This window comes from Salvelinus fontinalis, chromosome 12 (genome assembly GCF_029448725.1).
Source record: "Salvelinus fontinalis isolate EN_2023a chromosome 12, ASM2944872v1, whole genome shotgun sequence".
Classification (NCBI taxonomy): Eukaryota; Metazoa; Chordata; class Actinopteri; order Salmoniformes; family Salmonidae; genus Salvelinus; species Salvelinus fontinalis.
The window spans coordinates 42,972,936-42,996,752 of record NC_074676.1 but is presented as its reverse complement, the minus strand read 5'-3'; the positions used below and the strand labels follow the sequence as shown (position 1 = coordinate 42,996,752).

At 46.5% G+C, this 23,817-nt stretch overlaps 1 protein-coding gene across 18 annotated transcripts in view; it reads right to left on the bottom strand.

The window, feature by feature from the left end:
- The window catches only part of ptprsa (protein tyrosine phosphatase receptor type Sa), a 470,296-nt gene that overhangs the window by 28,738 nt on the left and 417,741 nt on the right, over positions 1-23,817 (bottom strand). For 11 of the 18 annotated variants that reach the window (XM_055940829.1, XM_055940835.1, XM_055940839.1 and 8 more), the window contains 4 exons: positions 15,584-15,759; positions 14,112-14,237; positions 9,195-9,349; positions 1,465-1,750 (listed from right to left, as the gene is read on the bottom strand). In XM_055940829.1, the coding sequence (XP_055796804.1) occupies positions 1,465-1,750; positions 9,195-9,349; positions 14,112-14,237; positions 15,584-15,759 (743 nt within the window). The remainder of the gene's footprint in view (positions 1-1,464; positions 1,751-9,194; positions 9,350-14,111; positions 14,238-15,583; positions 15,760-23,817) is intronic. The other 7 variants (XM_055940833.1, XM_055940836.1, XM_055940845.1 and 4 more) reach the window with 1 other exon arrangement.

Here is a 23,817-nt window from a genome sequence, read left to right as displayed (position 1 = left end):
GACGTTAAACGGGTGTCCTGACTCTCTGAGGTCATTAAAGATCCCATGGCACTTGTCGTAAGAGTAGGGGTGTTAACCCCGGGGTCCTGGCTAAATTCCCAATCTGGCCCTCAAACCATCACGGTCACCTAATAATCCCCAGTTTACAATTGGCACATTCATCCCCCCTCTTCTCCCCTGTAACTATTCCCCAGGTCGTTGCTGTAAATGAGAATGTGTTCTCAGTCAACATACCTGGTAAAATAACGGAAAAATACAAATACAAATTCAAATGCATTGATGTCAGAGTGATTAGAGGGAGGATTAGAGGCAGTTAGCAAGTTTGGTAGACTACTAATGACCATCGGCAGCATCAGAGCTTGGAGAAGCTTAAACAGTCACGTGGAATTTGACTGCTGTCATGACTCGTGACCGCCAGTGTGGCGGTAATTTAGGGCACCGTAACAGCCCTGGTTGGGTTTATTACAAATGATTTCGGGACGAGATAGGGGGAGTGTACATGTGTAATTCAAGGTAAAGTGTGTTGTTGTACGGGGGGGGAATTAAAGTTTAGATTGTATCGTTGGTGTTTGGCCAGACACCATGCCCTTCCAGGTGTTGGTAATGGGTTCTCATCTAAGCGGAATTTGTACATTTTGAACTGAATCGTTTTATGCTTTTTTTTTTCTCCGAAAAATCCTTCATTTAGAGTCTATGCACTGATCACAAAGCTGTTCTATCTGGAGCCTATTATTTGAAATCCTTCATTTAGAGTCAATGCACTGATCACAAAGCTGTTCTATCTGGAGCCTATTATTTGAAATCCTTCATTTAGAGTCAATGCACTGATCACAAAGCTGTTCTATATGGAGCCTGTTATTTGAAATCCTTCAGAAATGCATTCGCAGCAGTAGACAAAGAGCACTGCTTAACTATTCCATTTCTATCTCTCTTTAATAGACAATGGTATTGAGTGGTGTGAGCAAACAGGTAAATGGTTGAAATGAAAGCTCACTTGAACGCGGTATAATAAGCTGTCTATTCAAATGTTTTATTCCATTCATTGTGATGGGGTTAGGATTTGCCCATTTTAATGTACAGGTACAAAATAAATATGTCAATATATATTTTCAAGGCCATTTCAATTTAACTGGTAGTGTTACCTCTGGCTCAAAGATATCATGAATGTGACAGAGCATTGGGGCAACTGGAGATAAAACCTCCATTCCGTGTCTCAACATGATTCATGGTTCCGTATTGGTAGGCCTAAACCTTATATTTCAAGCTTTCTTCTATCATGAACATAAACCTCCATTTTGTGCCTTTCCCCACCCTCCTTTTCTCTGGTTCACTGCGACCTACGTACCTACAGTGTATGTCTATGGCCTAACTTGAACTCCGGCTCAGCTCCCACTCCATTTTGTGTCTTCCCCACCCTCCCCATATTCAGTTTCCCTATACCCCACCAACATCCCCATTACCTACCTTAAACTCCAGCTCCATGCCGGTGACGTGCTCGCCCGTCTCCACCTGGGCCAGCTTCTGGATGTAGGAGAACAGGCTCCTGGCTGCCACCTCCGTGTTGCCGCACGCCACCGCCTCCAGCAACGCATCGTGGTTGAAGCTGTACTGGTCCTCCGTCTGCACCATGTAGTTCCGCTGCGATCGCATCAGGGTCACGTGGCCGTAGATGTCTACTGTTTTCTCGTGCTTGATGCGCTCCAGCATGGCGTCAATCACGATGAAGCAGCCTGTCCGCCCCACGCCCGCACTGGGAGAGGAGGGAGATAGCGAGACAGGGGTGGGGGGGTGGGGTGGGGGGGTGGGGTGGGGGGGGGGGGTGGAGATAGCGAGACAGGGGTGGGGCGGGGGGAGAGGAGGGAGATAGTGAGAAAGGGGTGGGGCGGGGGGAGAGGAGGGAGATAGCGAGACAGGGGTGGGGCGGGGGGAGAGGAGGGAGATAATGAGACAGGGGTGGGGCGGGGGGAGAGGAGGGAGATAGTGAGACAGGGGTGGGGCGGGGGGAGAGGAGGGAGATAGCGAGACAGGGGTGGCGGGGGGGAGGAGAAAGATAGCGAGACAGGGGCGGGGGGAGAGGAGGGAGATAGCGAGACAGGTGTGGGGCGGGGGGGAGAGGAGGGAGATAGCGAGACAGGGGTGGGGCAGGGGGGGAAGATAGCGAGACAAGGGTGGGGGGGGGGGGGGGTAGCGAGACAAGGGTGGGGGGGGGAGAGGAGGGAGATAGTGAGACAGGGGTGGGGCGGGGGGAGAGGAGGGAGATAGTGAGACAGGGGTGGGGCGGGGGGAGAGGAGGGAGATAGCGAGACAGGGGTGGGGCGGGGGGAGAGGAGAGAGATAGCGAGACAGGGGTGGCGGGGGGGAGGAGAAAGATAGCGAGACAGAGGCGGGGGGAGAGGAGGGAGATAGCGAGACAGGTGTGGGGCGGGGGGGAGAGGAGGGAGATAGCGAGACAGGGGTGGGGAAGGGGGGGAAGATAGCGAGACAAGGGTGGGGGGGGGGGATAGCGAGACAAGGGAGAGGAGGGAGATAGCGAGACAGGGGTGGGGCGGGGGGAGAGGAGGGAGATAGTGAGACAGGGGTGGGGCGGGGGGAGAGGAGGGAGATAGTGAGACAGGGGTGGGGCGGGGGGAGAGGAGGGAGATAGCGAGACAGGGTTGGGGCGGGGGGAGAGAGATAGCGAGACAGGGGTGGCGGGGGGGAGGAGAAAGATAGCGAGACAGGGGCGGGGGGAGAGGAGGGAGATAGCGAGACAGGTGTGGGGCGGGGGGGAGAGGAGGGAGATAGCGAGACAGGGGTGGGGCAGGGGGGGAAGATAGCGAGACAAGGGTGGGGGGGGGGATAGCGAGACAAGGGTGGGGGGGGGGGGGGGGATAGCGAGACAGGGGTTGGTCGGGGGGGGGGGGGGGAGATAGTGAGAAAGGGGCGGGGCGGGGGGAGAGGAGGGAGATAGCGAGACAGGGGTGGGGCGGGGGGAGAGAGATAGCGAGACAGGGGTGGCGGGGGGGAGGAGAAAGATAGCGAGACAGGGGCGGGGGGAGAGGAGGGAGATAGCGAGACAGGTGTGGGGCGGGGGGGAGAGGAGGGAGATAGCGAGACAGGGGTGGGGCAGGGGGGGAAGATAGCGAGACAAGGGTGGGGGGGATAGCGAGACAAGGGTGGGGGGGGGGATAGCGAGACAGGGGTTGGTCGGGGGGGGGGGGAGATAGTGAGAAAGGGGTGGGGCGGGGGGAGAGGAGGGAGATAGCGAGACAGGGGTGGGGCGGGGGGAGAGGAGGGAGATAGTGAGACAGGGGTGGGGCGGGGGGAGAGGAGGGAGATAGTGAGACAGGGGTGGGGCGGGGGGAGAGGAGGGAGATAGCGAGACAGGGGTGGGGCGGGGGGAGAGGAGAGAGATAGCGAGACAGGGGTGGCGAGGGGGAGGAGAAAGATAGCGAGACAGGGGCGGGGGGAGAGGAGGGAGATAGCGAGACAGGTGTGGGGCGGGGGGGAGAGGAGGGAGATAGCGAGACAGGGGTGGGGCAGGGGGGGAAGATAGCGAGACAAGGGTGGGGGGGGATAGCGAGACAAGGGTGGGGGGGGATAGCGAGACAGGGGTTAGTCGGGGGGAGAGGAGAGAGATAGCGAGACAGGGGTGGCGGGGGGGAGGAGAAAGATAGCGAGACAGGGGCGGGGGGAGAGGAGGGAGATAGCGAGACAGGTGTGGGGCGGGGGGGAGAGGAGGGAGATAGCGAGACAGGGGTGGGGCAGGGGGGGAAGATAGCGAGACAAGGGTGGGGGGGGGATAGCGAGACAAGGGAGAGGAGGGAGATAGCGAGACAGGGGTGGGGCGGGGGGAGAGGAGGGAGATAGTGAGACAGGGGTGGGGCGGGGGGAGAGGAGGGAGATAGTGAGACAGGGGTGGGGCGGGGGGAGAGGAGGGAGATAGTGAGACAGTGGTGGGGCGGGGGGAGAGGAGGGAGATAGCGAGACAGGGGTGGGGCGGGGGGAGAGGAGAGAGATAGCGAGACAGGTGTGGGGCGGGGGGGAGAGGAGGGAGATAGCGAGACAGGGGTGGGGCAGGGGGGGAAGATAGCGAGACAAGGGTGGGGGGGGGATAGCGAGACAAGGGTGGGGGGGGGATAGCGAGACAGGGGTTGGTCGGGGGGGGGGGGGGGGGGGGGGTAGCGAGATAGGGGTAGGGCGGGGGGGAGAGGAGGAGAGGGAGAAGGGGAGAACATTTTTGATTTTACCTTTATTTAACCAGGTGGGCCAGTTGAGAACAAGTTCTCATTTACAACTGTGACTCGGCCAAGATAAAGCAAAGCAGTGTGACACAAACAACAACACAGAGTTACACATGGGATAAACAAACGTACAGTCAATAACACAATAGAAAAATCTATATACAGAGTGTGCTAATGGTATGAGGAGGTAAGGCAATAAATAGGCCATAGTAGCGAAGTAATTACAATTTAGCAAATTAACACTGGAGTGATAGATGTGCAGATGATGAAGAGCAAAAAAATTAAATAAAAACATTATGGGGATGAGGTAGGTAGATTGGGTGGGCTATTTACAGATGGGGTGTGTACAGCTGCAGTGATCGATAAACTAGTGATTGCTCTTTAAAAAATCATAAAAAAGACAGATACAATTTCATCACAGATCACATTTGAGATTCCCCTTTATTGTGTAATGCTTTGACAATGTTTGTCTGATCCAGTCAAACTAACGTTCAGTCCATTAGAAGGTGCTCTTACCATGAACAAATAAAGTTCTAATATGAATTTGAGAGAGAAGGAAGGAGGGAGGCACGGGGTCAGGGAGGAGAAGGGTAAGAAGAGAGGGAAGATAAAAGAACAAAGACATGGTTGAAGACAGGAGGAGATGATAATAAGGGGCAATATGAGAGAGAGAGAAAGAGAGAGAGAGAGACAGAGAGACCGAGAGAGAGAGAGAAAGAGAGATAGAGGGAGAGAGAGAGTGAGAAATGGAGAGAGAGTGAGAGATGGAGATAGAGAGAGAGAGAGAGAAAGAAAGATGGAGGGAGGGAGGAGAGAGAGAGAGTGAGAGTTGGAGATAGAGAGAGAGAGAGATGGAGGGAGGGAGGAGAGAGAGAGAGAGAGAGAGAGAGAGAGAGAGATGGAGATAGAGAGAGAGAGAGAGAGAGAGATGGAGGGAGGGAGCGAGGGAGGGAGGGAGGAGAGAGATGAGAGATGGAGATAGGGAAAGTAAGGGTTAGGGAGACAGAGACACAGAGAGTGAGAGGAAGGGTGTGTGTGTGTGTGTTGACTCCTGCAATCTAGCTTTAAAACACTGGATAGCTGTGACCTTCACTTTACTCACCACTACTACTGTTCTACCAGCACTGTCTGGCTGGATCTATTCATTGAACCGTGTACACACACAGAAATACCTTATTTACGCAAATATTCACACCTTTTGCTATGAGACTTGAAACTGAGCTCAGGTGCATCCTGTTTCCATTGATCATCCTTGAGATGTTTCTACAACTTGATTGGAGTCCACCTGTGGTAAATTCAATTGATTGGACATGATTTGGAAAGGCACACACCTGTCTATATAAGGTCCCACAGTTGACAGTGCATGTCGGAGCAAAAACCAAGCCATGAGGTCGAAGGAATTGTCCGTAGAGCTCCGAGACAGGATAGTGTCGAGGCATAGATCTCTGGAACGGTACCACAAAATGTCTGCAGGCTTAAAGGTCCCCAAGAACACAGTGGCTTACATCATTCTTAAATGGAAGAAGTTTGGAACCACCAAGACTTCCTAGAGCTGGCAACCCGGACAAACTGAGCAATCGGGGGAGAAGGGCCTTGGTCTGGTAGGTGACAAAGAACCTGATGGTCACTGACAGAGCTCCAGAGTTCCTCTGTGGAGATGGGAGAGCCTTCCAGATGGACAACCAGCTCTGCAGCACACCACTAATCAGGGATGTGGGGTTGTTTTTCAGTGGCAGGGACTGGGAGACTAGTCAGGATGGAGGGAAAGATGAACGGAGGTAAGTACAGAGAGATCCTTGATGAAAACCTGGTCCAGAACGCTCAGGACCTCACACTGCGGTGAAGGTTCACCTTCCAACAGGACAACGGCCCTAAGCAAACAGCCAAGACAACGCAGGAGTGGCTTTGGGACAAGTCTCTGAATGTTTTTGAGTGGGCCGGCCAGAGCCCAGACTTAAACCCGAACGAACATCTCTGGAGAGACCTGAAAATAGCTATGCAGCGACGTTCCCCATCCAACCTGAGAGAGCTTGAGAGGATCTGCAGAGAAAAAGAGGCGAAACTGCCCAAATAGAGGTATGCCAAGGTTGTAGCCACATACCCAAGAAGACTTGAGGGTGTAATCACTGCCAAAGGTGCTTCAACAAAGCACTGAGCAAAGGGTCTGAATACTTATGTAAATGTGATATTTCCTTTTTGTATTTGTAATAAATTTGAAAAATATTATAAAAACCTGGTTTTGCTTTGTTATTATGGGGTATTGTGTGTAGATTGATGAGAGAAAAAACGATGTAATCAATTTTGAGATAAGGCTGTAACGTAACAAAATGTGGAAAAAGTCAAGGGGTCTGACTACTTCCAGAATGACCTATATAGCAGGAGTACTCAACTCTTACCCTATGAGATCAGGAGCCTGCTGGTTTTCTGTTCTACCTGATTATGAATTGCACCCACCTGGTGTGCCAGGTCTAAATCAGTCCCTAATTAGAGGAGAACAATGAAAACAAGCAGTGGAACTGGCTTTGAGGTCCAGATTTGAGTTTGAGATCGAAGAGAATAAGTAAATGTTGTTGTTTTTTTTATTTAAAAAAAAGTATTTTCAAGTGCTGGGTCCATGGTTCATTGGAACAAGGAGGAAAACTCAACACACCCGCTTCAACTATCCAGAGTCCTTAATGAACACTAGTGGACATCTGGCTGTTTATTTATTATCTATGCTTAGTCACTTTAATAACTCTACCTACATGTACATATTACCTCAATTTCCTCGACTAACCTGTACCCCCACACATTGACTTTGTACCGGTACCCCCTGTATATACCCCCACACATTGACTCTGTACCGGTACCCCCTGTATATACCCCCACATATTGACTCTGTACCGGTACCCCCTGTATATACCCCACACATTGACTATGTACTGGTACCCCCTGTATATACCCCCACACATTGACTCTGTACCGGTACCCCCTGTATATAGCCTTGCTACTGTTATTTTATTATTTTACTTATTATTAAATATTTTCTTAACTCATATTTTTCTTAAAACTGCATTGTTGGTTAAGGGCTTGTAAGTAAGTATTTCACCGTAAGGTCTACACCTGTTGTATTCGGCGCATGTGAAAAATACAATTGTCACACCCTGATCTGTTTCACCTGTCCTTGTGCTTTGTCTCCACAACCATCCAGGTATCGCCCATCTTCCCCATTAGCCTCTGTGTATTTATACCTGTGTTTTATATCTGTCTGGGCCAGTTCGTCTTGTTTGTTCAAGTCTACCAGCGTTTTGTCTCTGCTCCTGTTTTTCTCCAGTCTCTCTTTTTCTCATCCTCCTGGTCCTTGTACCCGCCCACCTGACCACTCTGCCTGTCCCTGACCCTGAGCCTCCCTGCAGTCATGTACCTTCCCTCCATCTCTGGATTACTGAACTCTGCCTGTCTCTGAGTCTGCCTGCCGTCCTGTACCTTGCTCCATCTCTGGATTACGGACCTCTGCCTGACCTGACCCTGAGCCTGCCTGCCGTCCTGTACCTTGCTCCACCTCTGGATTACGGACCTCTGCCTGACCTGACTCTGACCCTGCCTGCCGTCCTGTACCTTGGCCTCTACTCTGGATTACGGACCTCTGCCTGACCTGACTCTGACCCTGCCTGCCGTCCTGTACCTTGGCCTCTACTCTGGATTACGGACCTCTGCCTGACCTGACTCTGACCCTGCCTGCCGTCCTGTACCTTGGCCTCTACTCTGGATTACGGACCTCTGCCTGACCTGACTCTGAGCCTGCCTGCCGTCCTGTACCTTGGCCTCTACTCTGGATTACGGACCTCTGCCTGACCTGACTCTGAGCCTGCCTGCCGTCCTGTACCTTGGCCTCTACTCTGGATTACTGACCTCTGCCTGCCTAGACCTGTCGTTTGCCTGCACCTGTTGTTACAATAAACATTGTTACTTCACACAGTCTGCACTTGGGTCTTACCTTGATTCCTGATAAGTATTTGATTTTAATAAGATTAAAGTCCTTATTGAACACTAGTTGAATAGGATTAAACCAAAGCAGAGTTATAATTGAACACTAGTTGAATAGGATTAAACCAAAGCAGTGTCCTTATTAAACACTAGTTGAATAGGATTAAACCAAAGCAGATTCCTTATTAAACACTAGTTAAATAGGATTAAACCAAAGCAGAGTCCTTATTAAACACTAGTTAAATAGGATTAAACCAAAGCAGAGTCCTTATTAAACACTAGTTAAATAGGATTAAACCAAAGCAGAGTCCTTATTAGTTGAAAAAGATTAAACCAAAGCAGAGTCCTTATTAAATACTAGTTGAAAAAGTTTAAACCAAAGCAGAGTCCGTATTAAACACTTGTTGAATAGGATTAAACCAAAGCAGTCCTTATTAAACACTAGTTGAAAAAGATTAAACCAAAGCAGAGTCCTTATTAGTTGAAAAAGATTAAACCAAAGCAGAGTCCTTATTAAATACTAGTTGAAAAAGTTTAAACCAAAGCAGAGTCCTTATTAAACACTTGTTGAATAGGATTAAACCAAAGCAGTCCTTATTAAACACTAGTTGAAAAAGATTAAACCAAAGCAGAGTCCTTATTGAACACTAGTTGACAAAGTTTAAACCAAAGCAGAGTCCTTATCGAACACTAGTTGACCAAGTTTAAACCAAAGCAGAGTCCTTATTGAACACTAGTTGAATAGGATTAAACCAAAGCAGAGTCCTTATTGAACACTAGTTGAATAGGATTAAACCAAAGCAGAGTCCTTATTAAACACTTGTTCAAAAAGATTAAACCAAAGCAGAGTCCTTATTGAACACTAGTTGAATAGGATTAAACCAAAGCCTGCACCAAACAGTGAGTGGTAAAAGTATGGTATACATCTGAAGAATTCATATACATCTGTGAAATCTGCTGGATGAGTCCACTAGTTGTAGCTATGTTATGTGCAGTACTACCAACCTGCAGTGGGCGATGATGGGGCCTGCGTCTGGGGGGTTACAGGTCTTGACCCGGCGGAGGAAGGCCAGGAAGGGGGTGGGGTACTCGGGGACCCCGTGGTCAGGCCACGCCGTGAACTGGAACTGACGGACCTCCCGCTTCTCACTGGAGCCATTCTGGAGATGAGAGAGACAGGGATGGGGTTTAGAACCACATGGAGTGTGTGTGTGAGAGAGAGACAGGATGACCAACAGAGTGTGTGAGAGAGAGACAGGATGTGTGTGTGTGTTAGCTACTTTCTTAGACATTCGTATGGTATGCTGCATCTATTAACCCCAAAATCAGTTCCCCTGTCTGTGTGCCAACCACAATATACAGAGCGACAATAACAAAGCTGACACATGAGAATACATTTTTAAAAATTAAAAAATAAAGACTAAAAAACACCTCACATGAGCTTTAATGCTGAATAAATAAATCTGGTCATTAAAAGCACAATTTTCTATTTATTTATTTTGAATCCCGGACCATTACACTGGTTTTGTATTTTCTGCAATGGGTGCTCCTTTCTTCGCGGGGAATTATAATAGATTTTTTAAGAAGGGTTCTGTGTCACTACAGGATATGCATACATATGGATGCCTCTGAGTGGGTATGTGTGTGTGTGTGTATGTGCGTGTGTGTGTGTTACAGATTCCCTACATACAAACTACTAAGTTTAGACACATCTGACAAAATGTTTCCTTGCTGGAAAACAGAACAATGAGAAGCCATACTAATGCAGAAATAAGTTGAGAAAGAGAGAAACAGAGAGAGAGAGAGAAACAGAGAGAGAGAGAGAGAGAGAGAGAGAGAAACAGAGAGAGAGAGAGAAACAGAGAGAGAGAGAAACAGAGAGAGAGAGAGAGAGAGAGAGAGAGAGAGAGAGGAACAGAGAGAGAGAGAGAGAGAGAGAGAGAGAGAGAGAGGAACAGAGAGAGAGAGAGAGAGAGAAACAGAGAGAGAGAGAGAGAGAGAGATGGCGGGAGAGAATGTGAAGAGGTGTGTTTGAACAGAGGGAGGTTAAGAAAGAGATGGAATAGCAGTGGGTAGAGAGAAGAGAGGGAAGGGGTAGAGAGAGCCGGGTGGTGAAGTATAGAAGGTAATGAGGAATGTAGAGGGACGGGTTGACAGGATGCTGTATACAACAACAAGCCCAAAACGCTGCAAACTGTGAATACTAACCAGCCCAAAAGGACCAGTGTTACTAACTAGCCTATCTGTTAAAGAGACATTTCCTTGGAAGCGTCTGACCCTTAGATCGCCACTCCCCCTTCCCTCTCCTCTCTCCGAAACACCCATGTCTCGTTTTCTAGCTATACACTTGTATGTTGGCTTGCCTGCCAAGTGTTTGGGGCAGCTGGGATATGAGCAGTCTGACAATTATGCATGTAGCATTTTCTTCCTCTCACTTAGCTAAGTGCTTGGCAAACGGACATTAAAAGATGATGGACGGTGAACGAGAGAGGAAGAGAGGAGAGGTCTGGAAAGAAGGGGAGGATGTAAATAGTTTCAAGGGAGAAAGAGAGAGAGATAGAGATGAGAGAGAGAAAGAAAGATGGAGAGAGATGAGAGAGAACGATTATGAGAGAGAGAGAGAGAGAGAGATGAGAGAGAGAAAGAAAGATGGAGAGAGAGAGAGAAATGAGAGAGATAAATAAAGATGGAGAGAGAGAGAGAGAGAGAGAGAGATGAGAGAGAGAAAAACAGATGGAGAGAGAGAGAGAGAGAGAGAGAGAGAGAGAGAGAGAGAGAGAGAGAGAGAGAGAGAGAGAGAGAGAGAGAGAGAGAGAGATGACAGAGGAGAGAGAAAGAAATATGAAGAGAAAGATGCCTAAGTAAACTATTTCCCTCTCCTTCCCCACCATTCAGTTGTTTATTTGCCTGTTGGATGCAGGATGTTGTGTTGGCTCAGAGAAATACACTGTTTGTGAGTTCTGTTCCCCACCATTCGTTTGTTTATTTGCCTGTTGGATGCAGGATGCTGTGTTGGCTCAGAGAAACACACTGTTTGTGAGTTTGAGTAGGGGAGCCAATATAATACATGGATACAGACAGACAGACTGACAGGCTCCTGAAGGGATTGCTATCCCCAGGGCCCACCAGGCAAGACCAGCATATATCAGCTCATATCGCATTCAGACAAGTTCTTATTCCTCTCACATTACTTCCACAGTGGCTTCTCATAAGATGGCCTCACAAAAACATACAAACAAAGCCTCTGCTGAAACAATTGGATGGGTGAAGGAAACATAGGGAGTTCCACCAAGCCTATGCAAGAAGGCAAGATGAAGACATTGCCATATTGTTTTAAGCTATCTGATCACACAGGAGTGCCTAAGAAGTACACCTGGACTCAGGGGTAGACGTAACATAGTAAATGTAAAAACCTAACACTCCAATTAGATTGATATGTTACATTTCGTATGGTATGTCTTAATTTTTGGATGTCCATCATTTATTCAAATATGTGATGAAATACAATTTGTATGAAATGTTATGAATTGCAATTTGTGCAATATGTTACGAATTAGCAAAACGTATGATATGTTAGCAATGTTTTGGCTAATGTTAGCTAGGTGGCTTACGCTAACATTAGCTAGGTGGCTAATGTTAGCTAGGCTAGAGGTTAGAGTTAAGGTTAGGGTTAGGGTTAGGATTTATGTTGAAGGGTTAAGGTTAGGGTTAACTAACACGCTAAGCAATATTCCCCCGGGACTGCCACTCAGAAGAATATCAGCGTGCGCAGAGAAGCATGAGATTGAACTTCACTCAACTTTCTAGATTTTTCCCCATTAGTTCGCGGCAGCAGGTAGTCTATTGGTTAGAGCGTTGGACTAGTAACCGGAAGGTTGCAAGATCAAATCCCTGAGCTGACAAGGTAAAAACCTGTTGTTCTGCCCCTGAACAAGGCAGTTAACCCACTGTCCTAGACTGTCATTGAAAATAAGAATTTGTTCTTAACTGACTTGCCTTGTTAAATAAAGGTAAAATATATTTTAAAACACTATCAACGTTTCCCTTTACTGTGGCAGTTGTGATCGAATCAACGCCACTTTCAATGCAACATACAGAGAAAAAAAATGAACTACGCAATTGTTATTCGTTACTTTTATTTGTTATTTTTTTAATGTATTTTTCTTAAAACTGCATTGCTGATTAAGGGTTTGCAGACACTGAACAGACACTGTAAGCATTTCACTGTAAGGACTACACCTCTTGTATTCGGTGCATGTGACATATACCATTTGATTTTGTTGTAGGTAGAATACATCGGAGTAAGATTCTATTGCATTGACATGCACTACTCAGCCGGTTAACCATAACCAAATCAGAGCTGCAGAAGACCTATATACCAATAGACCATTGCCATATATGGATCTGTGCTATTCACTTTACAGCGTGAGTAGATGAGCTTGTTTTGAGATCAAAGCGAGAGCTGCATGTAGTGACGTGTGTTAATTTTGTTCATATCTTTTGCTAGTTAGTGAGTTATAGATCACTAGTAGTCAGCAATAGGGGAGTGGTTGCTTCCTACAAGAGCACAACGTGTGTATTTCTAGACATCTTTTAAAAGACAGTCAGGTGAAGAGGTTTGTTTTGTCATAAAGGGGAGTGTTTTATTTTGAGACAGACTTGAATAAGCTAAATAGCCAATAGGCAGCAGGTAGCATAATTTGTCTGAATCTCTGTAGTAATGGTATGAGATTAATAAAGCATTTTATTTTGTCAAGGGGTTTCTTGCATCAAACAACAACATGTTCAGTCACCTCCTTGTCTGAAGGACAAGTGGATAAACAGGTTCATGTCAAGTCCTGCATGTTTTGTCTCAGGCCTACATTGAACACCACAAATTGGCTGTTACTGCAGGCTGAATGATAGAACAGCTATTTCCATGTTAAAATGTTATGGGATGCATTTTCTCCATTGTTTTTGATGTTAGGCCACTCTGGTAGGCCTACATTATGATCAAATAGCCACAGTAGGCTAATTGACCACTGTTAAAACTAACTTAAAGCGGGTACAGCCTCAGTGTTCACAGTAAATACGCGCCTGGAAGTTTCACAACGTTCAAGTTTGCGCTCAGCAGACCTGAAATTTGCTCAGTGATGAAAAAAAATGAGAGGGAACATTGATGCTAAGTAGTTGCAAAGTAACTACAAAGTAGTAAGTACTTACAAAGTTGTTAATTAGCAAAAATGCTGAAGTTGCCTGTGATGAGATTCAAACATTCAACCTTTGGGTTGCTATACATCCACATTATACGTCCACCAATGCACCCCAACCAACCAACCAACCAACCACCCTACTTTCGTTTTTTAAGTAACCTTTGTCTTATATAACCATAACAACGTAATATATCATATAATTTGAGTGTCTCATATTTACTTTTACTATGTTACGTCTAGTCTATGAGACCAGGCTGAGGAAGTTGGGGTTAGGGTAATAACTTGCCATGAGATAACAGTCTAGACTGGTGTAGTATGAAGTTGTAGCTAGATTGTTAATGGAGTAGGTGATTTAGATACTAAAGTAGAGTTTAGCATAGCAGTAGGGAGTGTGGTTAAATCAAATCCAATTTTATTTGTCACATGCTTCGTAAGCAACAGGTGTGGACTAACAATGAAATGCTAACTTTGGTGTGTTTTGCTCGTGTGTACACTACAGTGTAAATTACAGCTCAACATCAGTGTTGGGGTCAATTCCATTTGAATACCAGTCAATTAAGAAAGTTTACTGAAATTCAAATTCAAATTTTCTTCAATGGTTTTCAATGAGGAAAGAATTGGAATTTGGTTTACTTTACGAATTGACTAAAATTTAAATGGATTTGACCACAACCCTGCCCACATGAGTGTGTTATTATGCAGTATGGGTGGAGTAAAGTTGTGTACTCACTCGTACCTTGTGCAGGGAGAAAGTGCGAACACAGAAGGTGGCCAGCTCTATGGTGTCTAGTAGAGTCACCTGGGTCATACCATAGGTCTCTGTACCTCGACTGGGCCAGTACTGGTCACACTTGATCTGAGGAGAAAGGAGAAGAGGGGGCTGAGTACACACACACATCAATGAAAACACATACGCGAGCATGCACGCACACACACACACACACGCACACACTGCACAAAACAATCACACAGACTCTATTATGTTGTAAACCCCATTCCAGCCGTCCTAAATAGAAAACAGCTTGCGGCCTCACTGAAACACAGCAGGACTGCTTCTCTCTACTTCACATCTTCCTGAACACAGCAGGACTGCTTCTCTCTACTTCACATCTTCCTGAACACTGCAGGACTGTTTCTCTCTACTTCACATCTTCCTGAACACTGCAGGACTGCTTCTCTCTACTTCACATCTTCCTGAACACTGCAGGACTGTTTCTCTCTACTTCACATCTTCCTGAACACAGCAGGACTGCTTCTCTCTACTTCACATCTTCCTGAACACAGCAGGACTGCTTCTCTCTACTTCACATCTTCCTGAACACAGCAGGACTGCTTCTCTCTACTTCACATCTTCCTGAACACAGCAGGACTGCTTCTCTCTACTTCACATCTTCCTGAACACAGCAGGACTGCTTCTCTCTACTTCACATCTTCCTGAACACAGCAGGACTGCTTCTCTCTACTTCACATCTTCCTGAACACTCCAGGACTGTTTCTCTCTGTACTTCACATCTTCTCCACTCTAGGCTTCACCCCCCCCCCCCCCAACCCTCCCCGTAGGCTTCACCCCCCTCTCCTAGCAACGAGGACCAATCAATCAAGGATGGCTAAATGTTTCCTTTCCAGCAGAGATCCACCACAGTGTGTCCAAGACAACCCCACACTGCCCCCCCCCCCCCAACACTCGGTCACCCTGTCCATTCTATTTAACCTAATGAAGATTCATTCAACATGGAGCCCCCCCCCCCCCCCAGGCCCTGAGGCGTTGTGATAGCTAGTGTAGGAAACGCATCGCTCTAACGCTCTCCTTGCGTTCGTAGTCAACGCTGGCCGCCTGCTAACCCTGATGGTATCTGACAGGGGCGGAGATGGGGGTTAAAGAGGACGAGGTTAGACACCTGAGGTAAGAATGATAAGGTTGGTAAGGTTGGTTATCTAAGGCGGATTCCCAGGTATTCTTTATATTGTTGTAGGGCAATTCTAAATGCATACGCTGATGGCTTAACTATAGGAAACACTGAACTAAAGTCTGCAAGCAGAAAATATTCTCTGTTCCTCTGCGCTTTAACCTACCTCTTATACTTTCCTCAGTTACACTGCAGAATTTCCAAATCGTTTTTTCTGTAAATTCTTTGGTCAGAAAACAAGTCGTCCCAACACTGATCCAGGGGGAATACCAGATTCAATTCTATAGTTACTTACCCGTGATTTCTCTTCCAGTCTGGTCATCATGACCACAGTGGCTGCTCTCTGTTCCCACACCATCCTCCAGAAGTCCCCGAACGTCTCGGGCAGCGGGCCCTGCGTAGCCATGTAGGCATTCTGCTTCCTGTAGCCGTCTATGTAGTTGGCGTTGATATAATCACTGCCGGTAATACCTGGGAACAGAGAGAAGACAGTAATTGAGTTGAATTGAGGGACATTCTCTAGAATGGTTGGTTGTTAACAGGCCAAGTGGTCAATTCTGATGGGGCTCCAGGCAATTTCTTTTTAGTGCAGTTCTTATTGCACTTATCGCTGAGTTCTTACATAGTGCTCCCTCTTAACACCTTTCTTTAATCCCTCTCCCTCCTCCCTCTCTTTACATTTTGTTTATTTCTTTCTCTGGCCTGATGTTGTGAATGTGATTTAGTGTTGATGCTGGAGCAGGCAGTAAGATGGAGGAGCGTGCAGTAAGATGGAGGAGTGTGCCGTAAGATGGAGGAGTGTGCCGTAAGATGGAGGGGCATGTAGTAAGATGGAGGGGCGTGCAGTAAGATGGAGGGGCGTGTAGTAAGATGGAGGGGCGTGCAGTAAGATGGAGGGGCGTAAAGTAAGATGGAGGGGCGTGTAGTAAGATGGAGGGGCGTGCAGTAAGATGGAGGAGCGTGCAGTAAGATGGAGGGGCGTGTAGTAAGATGGAGGGGCGTGCAGTAAGATGGAGGGGCGTGTAGTAAGATGGAGGGGCGTGTAGTAAGATGGAGGGGCGTGTAGTAAGATGGAGGAGTGTGCAGTAAGATGGAGGAGCGTGTAGTAAGATGGAGGAGCGTGTAGTAAGATGGAGGGGCATGTAGTAAGATGGAGGGGCATGTAGTAAGATGGAGGAGTGTGCAGTAAGATGGAGGAGTGTGTAGTAAGATGGAGGAGTGTGCAGTAAGATGGAGGAGTGTGTAGTAAGATGGAGGAGCGTGTAGTAAGATGGAGGAGTGTGTAGTAAGATGGAGGGTCGTGCAGTAAGATGGAGGAGCGTGTAGTAAGATGGAGGAGTGTGCAGTAAGATGGAGGAGTGTTAAGTAAGATGGAGGGGCATGTAGTAAGATGGAGGGGCGTGTAGTAAGATGGAGGAGCGTGTAGTAAGATGGAGGAGCGTGTAGTAAGATGGAGGAGCGTGCAGAAAGATGGAGGAGCGTGTAGTAAGATGGAGGAGTGTGCAGTAAGATGGAGGGGCGTGTAGTAAGATGGAGGAGTGTGTAGTAAGATGGAGGAGCGTGTAGTAAGATGGAGGAGTGTAGTAAGATGGAGGAGCGTGTAGTAAGATGGAGGGGCGTGTAGTAAGATGGAGGGGCATGTAGTAAGATGGAGGAGTGTGCAGTAAGATGGAGGAGCGTGTAGTAAGATGGAGGGGCGTGTAGTAAGACAGAGGAGTGTGCAGTAAGACGGAGGAGCGTGTAGTAAGATGGAGGAGCGTGTAGTAAGTTGGAGGGGCATGTAGTAAGATGGAGGAGCGTGTAGTAAGATGGAGGAGCGTGTAGTAAGATGGAGGGGCGTGTAGTAAGATGGAGGGGCGTGTAGTAAGATGGAGGGGCGTGTAGTAAGATGGAGGAGCGTGTAGTAAGATGGAGGAGCGTGTAGTAAGATGGAGGAGTGTAGTAAGATGGAGGAGCGTGTAGTAAGATGGAGGGGCATGTAGTAAGATGGAGGAGCGTGTAGTANAGATGGAGGAGCGTGCAGAAAGATGGAGGAGCGTGTAGTAAGATGGAGGAGTGTGCAGTAAGATGGAGGGGCGTGTAGTAAGATGGAGGAGTGTGTAGTAAGATGGAGGAGCGTGTAGTAAGATGGAGGAGTGTAGTAAGATGGAGGAGCGTGTAGTAAGATGGAGGGGCGTGTAGTAAGATGGAGGGGCATGTAGTAAGATGGAGGAGTGTGCAGTAAGATGGAGGAGCGTGTAGTAAGATGGAGGGGCGTGTAGTAAGACAGAGGAGTGTGCAGTAAGACGGAGGAGCGTGTAGTAAGATGGAGGAGCGTGTAGTAAGTTGGAGGGGCATGTAGTAAGATGGAGGAGCGTGTAGTAAGATGGAGGAGCGTGTAGTAAGATGGAGGGGCGTGTAGTAAGATGGAGGGGCGTGTAGTAAGATGGAGGGGCGTGTAGTAAGATGGAGGAGCGTGTAGTAAGATGGAGGAGCGTGTAGTAAGATGGAGGAGTGTAGTAAGATGGAGGAGCGTGTAGTAAGATGGAGGGGCATGTAGTAAGATGGAGGAGCGTGCAGTAAGATGGAGGAGCGTGTAGTAAGATGGAGGGGCGTGTAGTAAGATGGAGGAGCGTGTAGTAAGATGGAGGAGCGTGTAGTAAGATGGAGGGGCGTGTAGTAAGATGGAGGGGCGTGTAGTAAGATGGAGGGGCGTGTAGTAAGATGGAGGGGCGTGTAGTAAGATGGAGGGGCGTGTAGTAAGATGGAGGAGCGTGTAGTAAGATGGAGGAGCGTGTAGTAAGATGGAGGAGCGTGCCGTAAGATGGAGGAGTGTGTAGTAAGATGGAGGAGCGTGTAGTAAGATGGAGGGGCATGTAGTAAGATGGAGGGGCATGTAGTAAGATGGAGGAGTGTGCAGTAAGATGGAGGGGCGTGTAGTAAGATGGAGGGGCATGTAGTAAGATGAAGGAGTGTGCAGTAAGATGGAGGGGCATGTAGTAAGATGGAGGAGTGTGCAGTAAGATGGAGGAGCGTGTAGTAAGATGGAGGGGCGTGTAGTAAGATGGAGGGGCGTGAAGTAAGACGGAGGAGTGTGCAGTAAGATGGAGGGGCGTGTAGTAAGATGGAGGAGTGTGCAGTAAGATGGAGGGGCGTGGAGTAAGATGGAGGGGCGTGTAGTAAGATGGAGGAGCGTGTAGTAAGATGGAGGAGCGTGTAGTAAGATGGAGGAGCGTGTAGTAAGATGGAGGGGCATGTAGTAAGATGGAGGAGCATGTAGTAAGATGGAGGGGCATGTAGTAAGATGGAGGGGCGTGCAGTAAGATGGAGGGGCGTGTAGTAAGATGGAGGAGTGTGCAGTATGATGGAGGAGCGTGTAGTAAGATGGAGGGGCGTGTAGTAAGATGGAGGAGCGTGTAGTAAGATGGAGTTGCATGTAGTAAGATGGAGGGGCGTGCAGTAAGACAGAGGAGTGTGCAGTAAGATGGAGGGGCGTGTAGTAAGATGGAGGAGTGTGCAGTAAGATGGAGGGGCGTGGAGTAAGATGGAGGAGCGTGTAGTAAGATGGAGGAGTGTAGTAAGATGGAGGGGCGTGCAGTAAGATGGAGGGGAGTGTAGTAAGATGGAGGGGTGAGCAGTAAGATGGAGGGGCGTGTAGTAAGATGGAGGAGTGTGTAGTAAGATGGAGGAGTGTGCCGTAAGATGGAGGAGTGTGCAGTAAGATGGAGGGGCGTGTAGTAAGATGGAGGAGTGTGCAGTAAGATGGAGGGGCGTGTAGTAAGATGGAGGAGCGTGTAGTAAGATGGAGGAGCGTGTAGTAAGATGGAGGGGTGAGCAGTAAAGCAGCCCTCCCTCACGCAGGCTGGGCGAGTGTGTGTGTTTGCCCCGCAGTGTGTTTGATTATGTGTGTGTGTGTTGAAAATAGGTCTATATCTTTGTGTGTGTGTGTAGGAGTGTGTGAGAGTGAAAGATTAAAATGTAGCTCACATCTCCTTTCTGTCAAATATAGCCATAGTCTGTGTGTATGCAAATGTCCCTATTCATGTGGACATCATACAGCTGTGGTATTAGCAGGTCTCCTCTGTATCTACCCTCTATTCCTGACTAGGCACAGTGTATATCTAACCTCAATGAGTCTAGTTATTTTATCTGCTATTATCTACTCTCCAGTCTACTCTTTGATCAACCAATAAAAGGCAGTTGAATGTCACACGTCTTCCTTTATCAGACTTATAACCTACTAGTTAAAATACTCTTGAATGCTTAAATAGACTGCAATGGCTGCCGCAGCGTCGACCAATCACGTTCCTTAACTGACGTATTCTCACTCGAGCGACAAACAATGAAACACTCGACTGGGCTAATTTAAGAGTGGGGAGACGTGACAAAGAGTGCAGCAACAATCAGGGGGAGGGGGGGGGGGGGGGGGGGGGGGGGGAGAGAGAGAGAGAGAGAGAGAGAGAGAGAGAGAGAGAATGAGAGAATGAGAGAATGAGAGAATGAGAGATAGAGAGAATGAGAGATAGAGAGATAGAGAGATAGAGAGAATGAGAGATAGAGAGATAGAGAGAATGAGAGATAGAGAGATAGAGAGATAGAGAGATAGAGAGATAGAGAGAATGAGAGATAGAGAGATAGAGAGATAGAGAGAGAGAGAGAGAGAGAGAGATAGAATGAGAGATAGAGAGATAGAGAGATAGAGAGATAGAGAGATAGAGAGATAGAGAGATAGAGAGATAGAGAGATAGAGAGAGAGAGAGAATGAGAGAATGAGAGAATGAGAGATAGAGAGATAGAGAGATAGAGAGATAGAGAGATAGAGAGAATGAGAGATAGAGAGATAGAGAGATAGAGAGATAGAGAGATAGAGAGATAGAGAGATAGAGAGATAGAGAGATAGAGAGATAGAGAGATAGAGAGATAGAGAGAAAGAGAGATAGAGAGATAGAGAGATAGAGAGAGAGAGAGAGAGAGAGAGAGAGAGATAGAATGAGAGATAGAGAGATAGAGAGATAGAGAGATAGAGAGATAGAGAGATAGAGAGATAGAGAGATAGAGAGATAGAGAGATAGAGAGATAGAGAGATAGAGAGAATGAGAGAATGAGAGATAGAGAGAGAGAGAGAGAGAGAGAGAGAGAGAGAGAGATAGAATGAGAGATAGAGAGATAGAGAGATAGAGAGATAGAGAGATAGAGAGATAGAGAGATAGAGAGATAGAGAGATAGAGAGATAGAGAGATAGAGAGAATGAGAGAGAGAGAGAGAGAGAGAGAGAGAGAGAGAGAGAGAGAGAGAATGAGAGATAGAGAGATAGAGAGATAGAGAGATAGAGAGATAGAGAGATAGAGAGATAGAGAGATATAGAGATATAGAGATAGAGAGATAGAGAGATAGAGAGATAGAGAGAGAGAGAGAGAGAGAGAGAGATAGATAGATAGATAGATAGATAGATAGAGATAGAGAGATAGAAAGAACTGAGTAACATTAAGAAATGCTGTAGATGGAAGGAATGCAGTTTGGAAACCTACCAAAAAACAATTAGGCAACAGCAAATCCAATCCCTTTTAGACAACTTCCTGGGTAAAACGTTCCACTGCAATAGTGAAGGTGTAAACTTGGCAGTAGAAAATCTTAACAGTATATTTGACCTCTCAGCTTCCCTATCAAATCTAAAAATCTCAAATAGAAAACCGAAGAAAATGAACAACAATGACAAATGGTTTGATAAAGAATGCAAAAATCTAAGAAATAAATTGAGAAACCTGTCCAACCAAAAACATAGAGACACGGAAAACCTGAGTCTACGCCTTCATTATGGTGAATCACTAAAACAATACAGAAATACACTACGGAAAAAGAAGGAACAGCACGTCAGAAATCAGCTCAATGTAATTGAAGAATCCATAGACTCTAACCAATTCTGGGAAAATTGGAAAACACTAAACAAACAACAACACGAAGAATTATCTATCCAAAATGGAGATGTATGGGTAAACCACTTCTCCAATCTTTTTGGCTCTATAACAAAGAATAAAGAGCAAAAACATATACATGATCAAATACAAATCCTAGAATCAACCATTAAAGACTACCAGAACCCACTGGATTCTCCAATTACCTTGAATGAGTTACAGGACAAAATAAAAACCCTCCAACCCAAAAAGGCCTGTGGTTGTCACGTTCCTGACCTGTTTTCTGTTGTTTTGTATGTGTGTGATGGTCAGGGCGTGAGTTTTGGGTGGGCAGTCTATGTTTTCTGTTTCTATGTTGGTTTTGGGTTGCCTGGTATGGCTCTTAATTAGAGGCAGGTGTTTTGCGTTTTCCTCTAATTGAGAGTCATATTAAGGTAGGTTGTTCTCACTGTTTGTTTGTGGGTGATTGTCGCTGTGTCTGTGTATTTTGCACCACACGGTACTGTCTCGTCTCGGTCGTTCCTGTTTATGTGTTCCTCGTTTCATGTAAGTTCATAGTTTAGGTCTGTCTAGTTCGTTTTGTTATTTTGTTAATCATTCAAGTGTATTTCATTTCGTGTTTTTCCGTCTTGTCAAATAAACATTATGTATTCATCACCCGCTGCGCCTTGGTCAACTCACTCACTGAAAGAGAGCCGTTACAGTGGTGTTGATGGTATCCTTAATGAAATGATCAAATATACAGACAACAAATTCCAATTGGCTATACTAAAACTCTTTAACATCGTCCTTACCTCCGGCATCTTCCCCAATATTTGGAACCAAGGACTGATCACCCCAATCCACAAAAGTGGAGCCAAATTTGACCGCAATAACTACAGTGGAATATGCGTCAACAGTAACCTTGGTAAAATACTCTGCATTATCATTAACAGCAGACTCGTACATTTCCTCAATGAACACAATGTACTGAGCAAATGTCAAATTGGCTTTTTACCAAATTACCGTACAACAGACCATGCATTCACCCTACACACCCCAATTGACAACCAAACAAACCAAAACAAAGGCAAAGTCTTCTCATGCTTTGTTGATTTCAAAAAAGCCTTCGACTCAATTTGGCATGAGGATCTGCTATACAAATTGATGGAAAGTGGTGTTGGGGGTAAAACATACGACATTATAAAATCCATGTACACAAACAACAAGTGTGCGGTTAAAATTGGCAAAAAACACACACATTTCTTCACACAGGGTTGTGGGGTGAGACAGGGATGCAGCTTAAGCCCCACCCTCTTCAACATATATATCAACGAATTGGCACGGGCACTAGAACAGTCTGCAGCACCCGGTCTCACCCTACTAGAACCCAAAGTCAAATGTCTACTGTTTGCTGATGATCTGGTGCTTCTGTCACCAACCAAGGAGGGCCTACAGCAGCACCTAGATATTCTGCACAGATTCTGTCAGACCTGGGCCCTGACAGTAAATCTCAGTAAGACCAAAATAATGGTGTTCCAAAAAAGGTCCAGTCGCCAGGACCACAAATTCCATCTAGACACCGTTGCCCTAGAGCACACAAAAAACTCTACATACCTCGGCCTAAACATCAGCACCACAGGTAACTTCCACAAAGCTGTGAACGATCTGAGAGACAAGGCAAGAAGGGCATTCTATGCCATCAAAAGGAACATACATTTCAACATACCAATTAGGATCTGGCTAAAAATACTTGAATCAGTCATAGAGCCCATTGCCCTTTATGGTTGTGAGGTCTGGGGTCTGCTCACCAACCAAGATTTCACAAAATGGGACAAACACCAAATTGAGACTCTGCATGCAGAATTCTGCAAAAATATCCTCAGTGTACAACGTAGAACACCAAATAATGCATGCAGAGCAGAATTAGGCCGATACCCACTAATTATCAAAATCCAGAAAAGAGACGTTAAATTCTACAACCACCTAAAAGGAAGCAATTCCCAAACAAAGCCATCACCTACAGAGAGATGAACCTGGAGAAGAGTCCCCTAAGCAAGCTGGTCCTAGGGCTCTGTTCACAAACACAAACACACCCCACAGAGCCCCAGGACAACAGCACAATTAGACCCAACCAAATCATGAGAAAACAAAAAGATAATTACTTGACACATTGGAAAGAATTAACAAAAAAACAGAGCAAACTAGAATGCTATTTGGCCCTAAACAGAGAGTACACAGTGGCAGAATACCTGACCACTGTGACTGACCCAAACTTAAGGAAAGCTTTGACTATGTACAGACTCAGTGAGCATAGCCTTGCTATTGAGAAAGGCCGCCGTAGGCAGACATGGCTCTCAAGAGAAGACAGGCTATGTGCACACTGCCCACAAAATGAGGTGGAAACTGAGCTGCACTTCCTAACCTCCTGCCCAATGTATGACCATATTAGAGAGACATATTTCCCTCAGATTACACAGATCCACAAAGAATTTGATAACAAATCCAACTTTGGTAAACTCCCATATCTACTGGGAGAAATTCCACAGTGTGCCATCACAGCAGCAAGATTTGTGACCTGTTGCCACAAGAAAAGGGCAACCAGTGAAGAACAAACACCATTGTAAATACAACCCATATTTAGGCTTATTTATTTTAA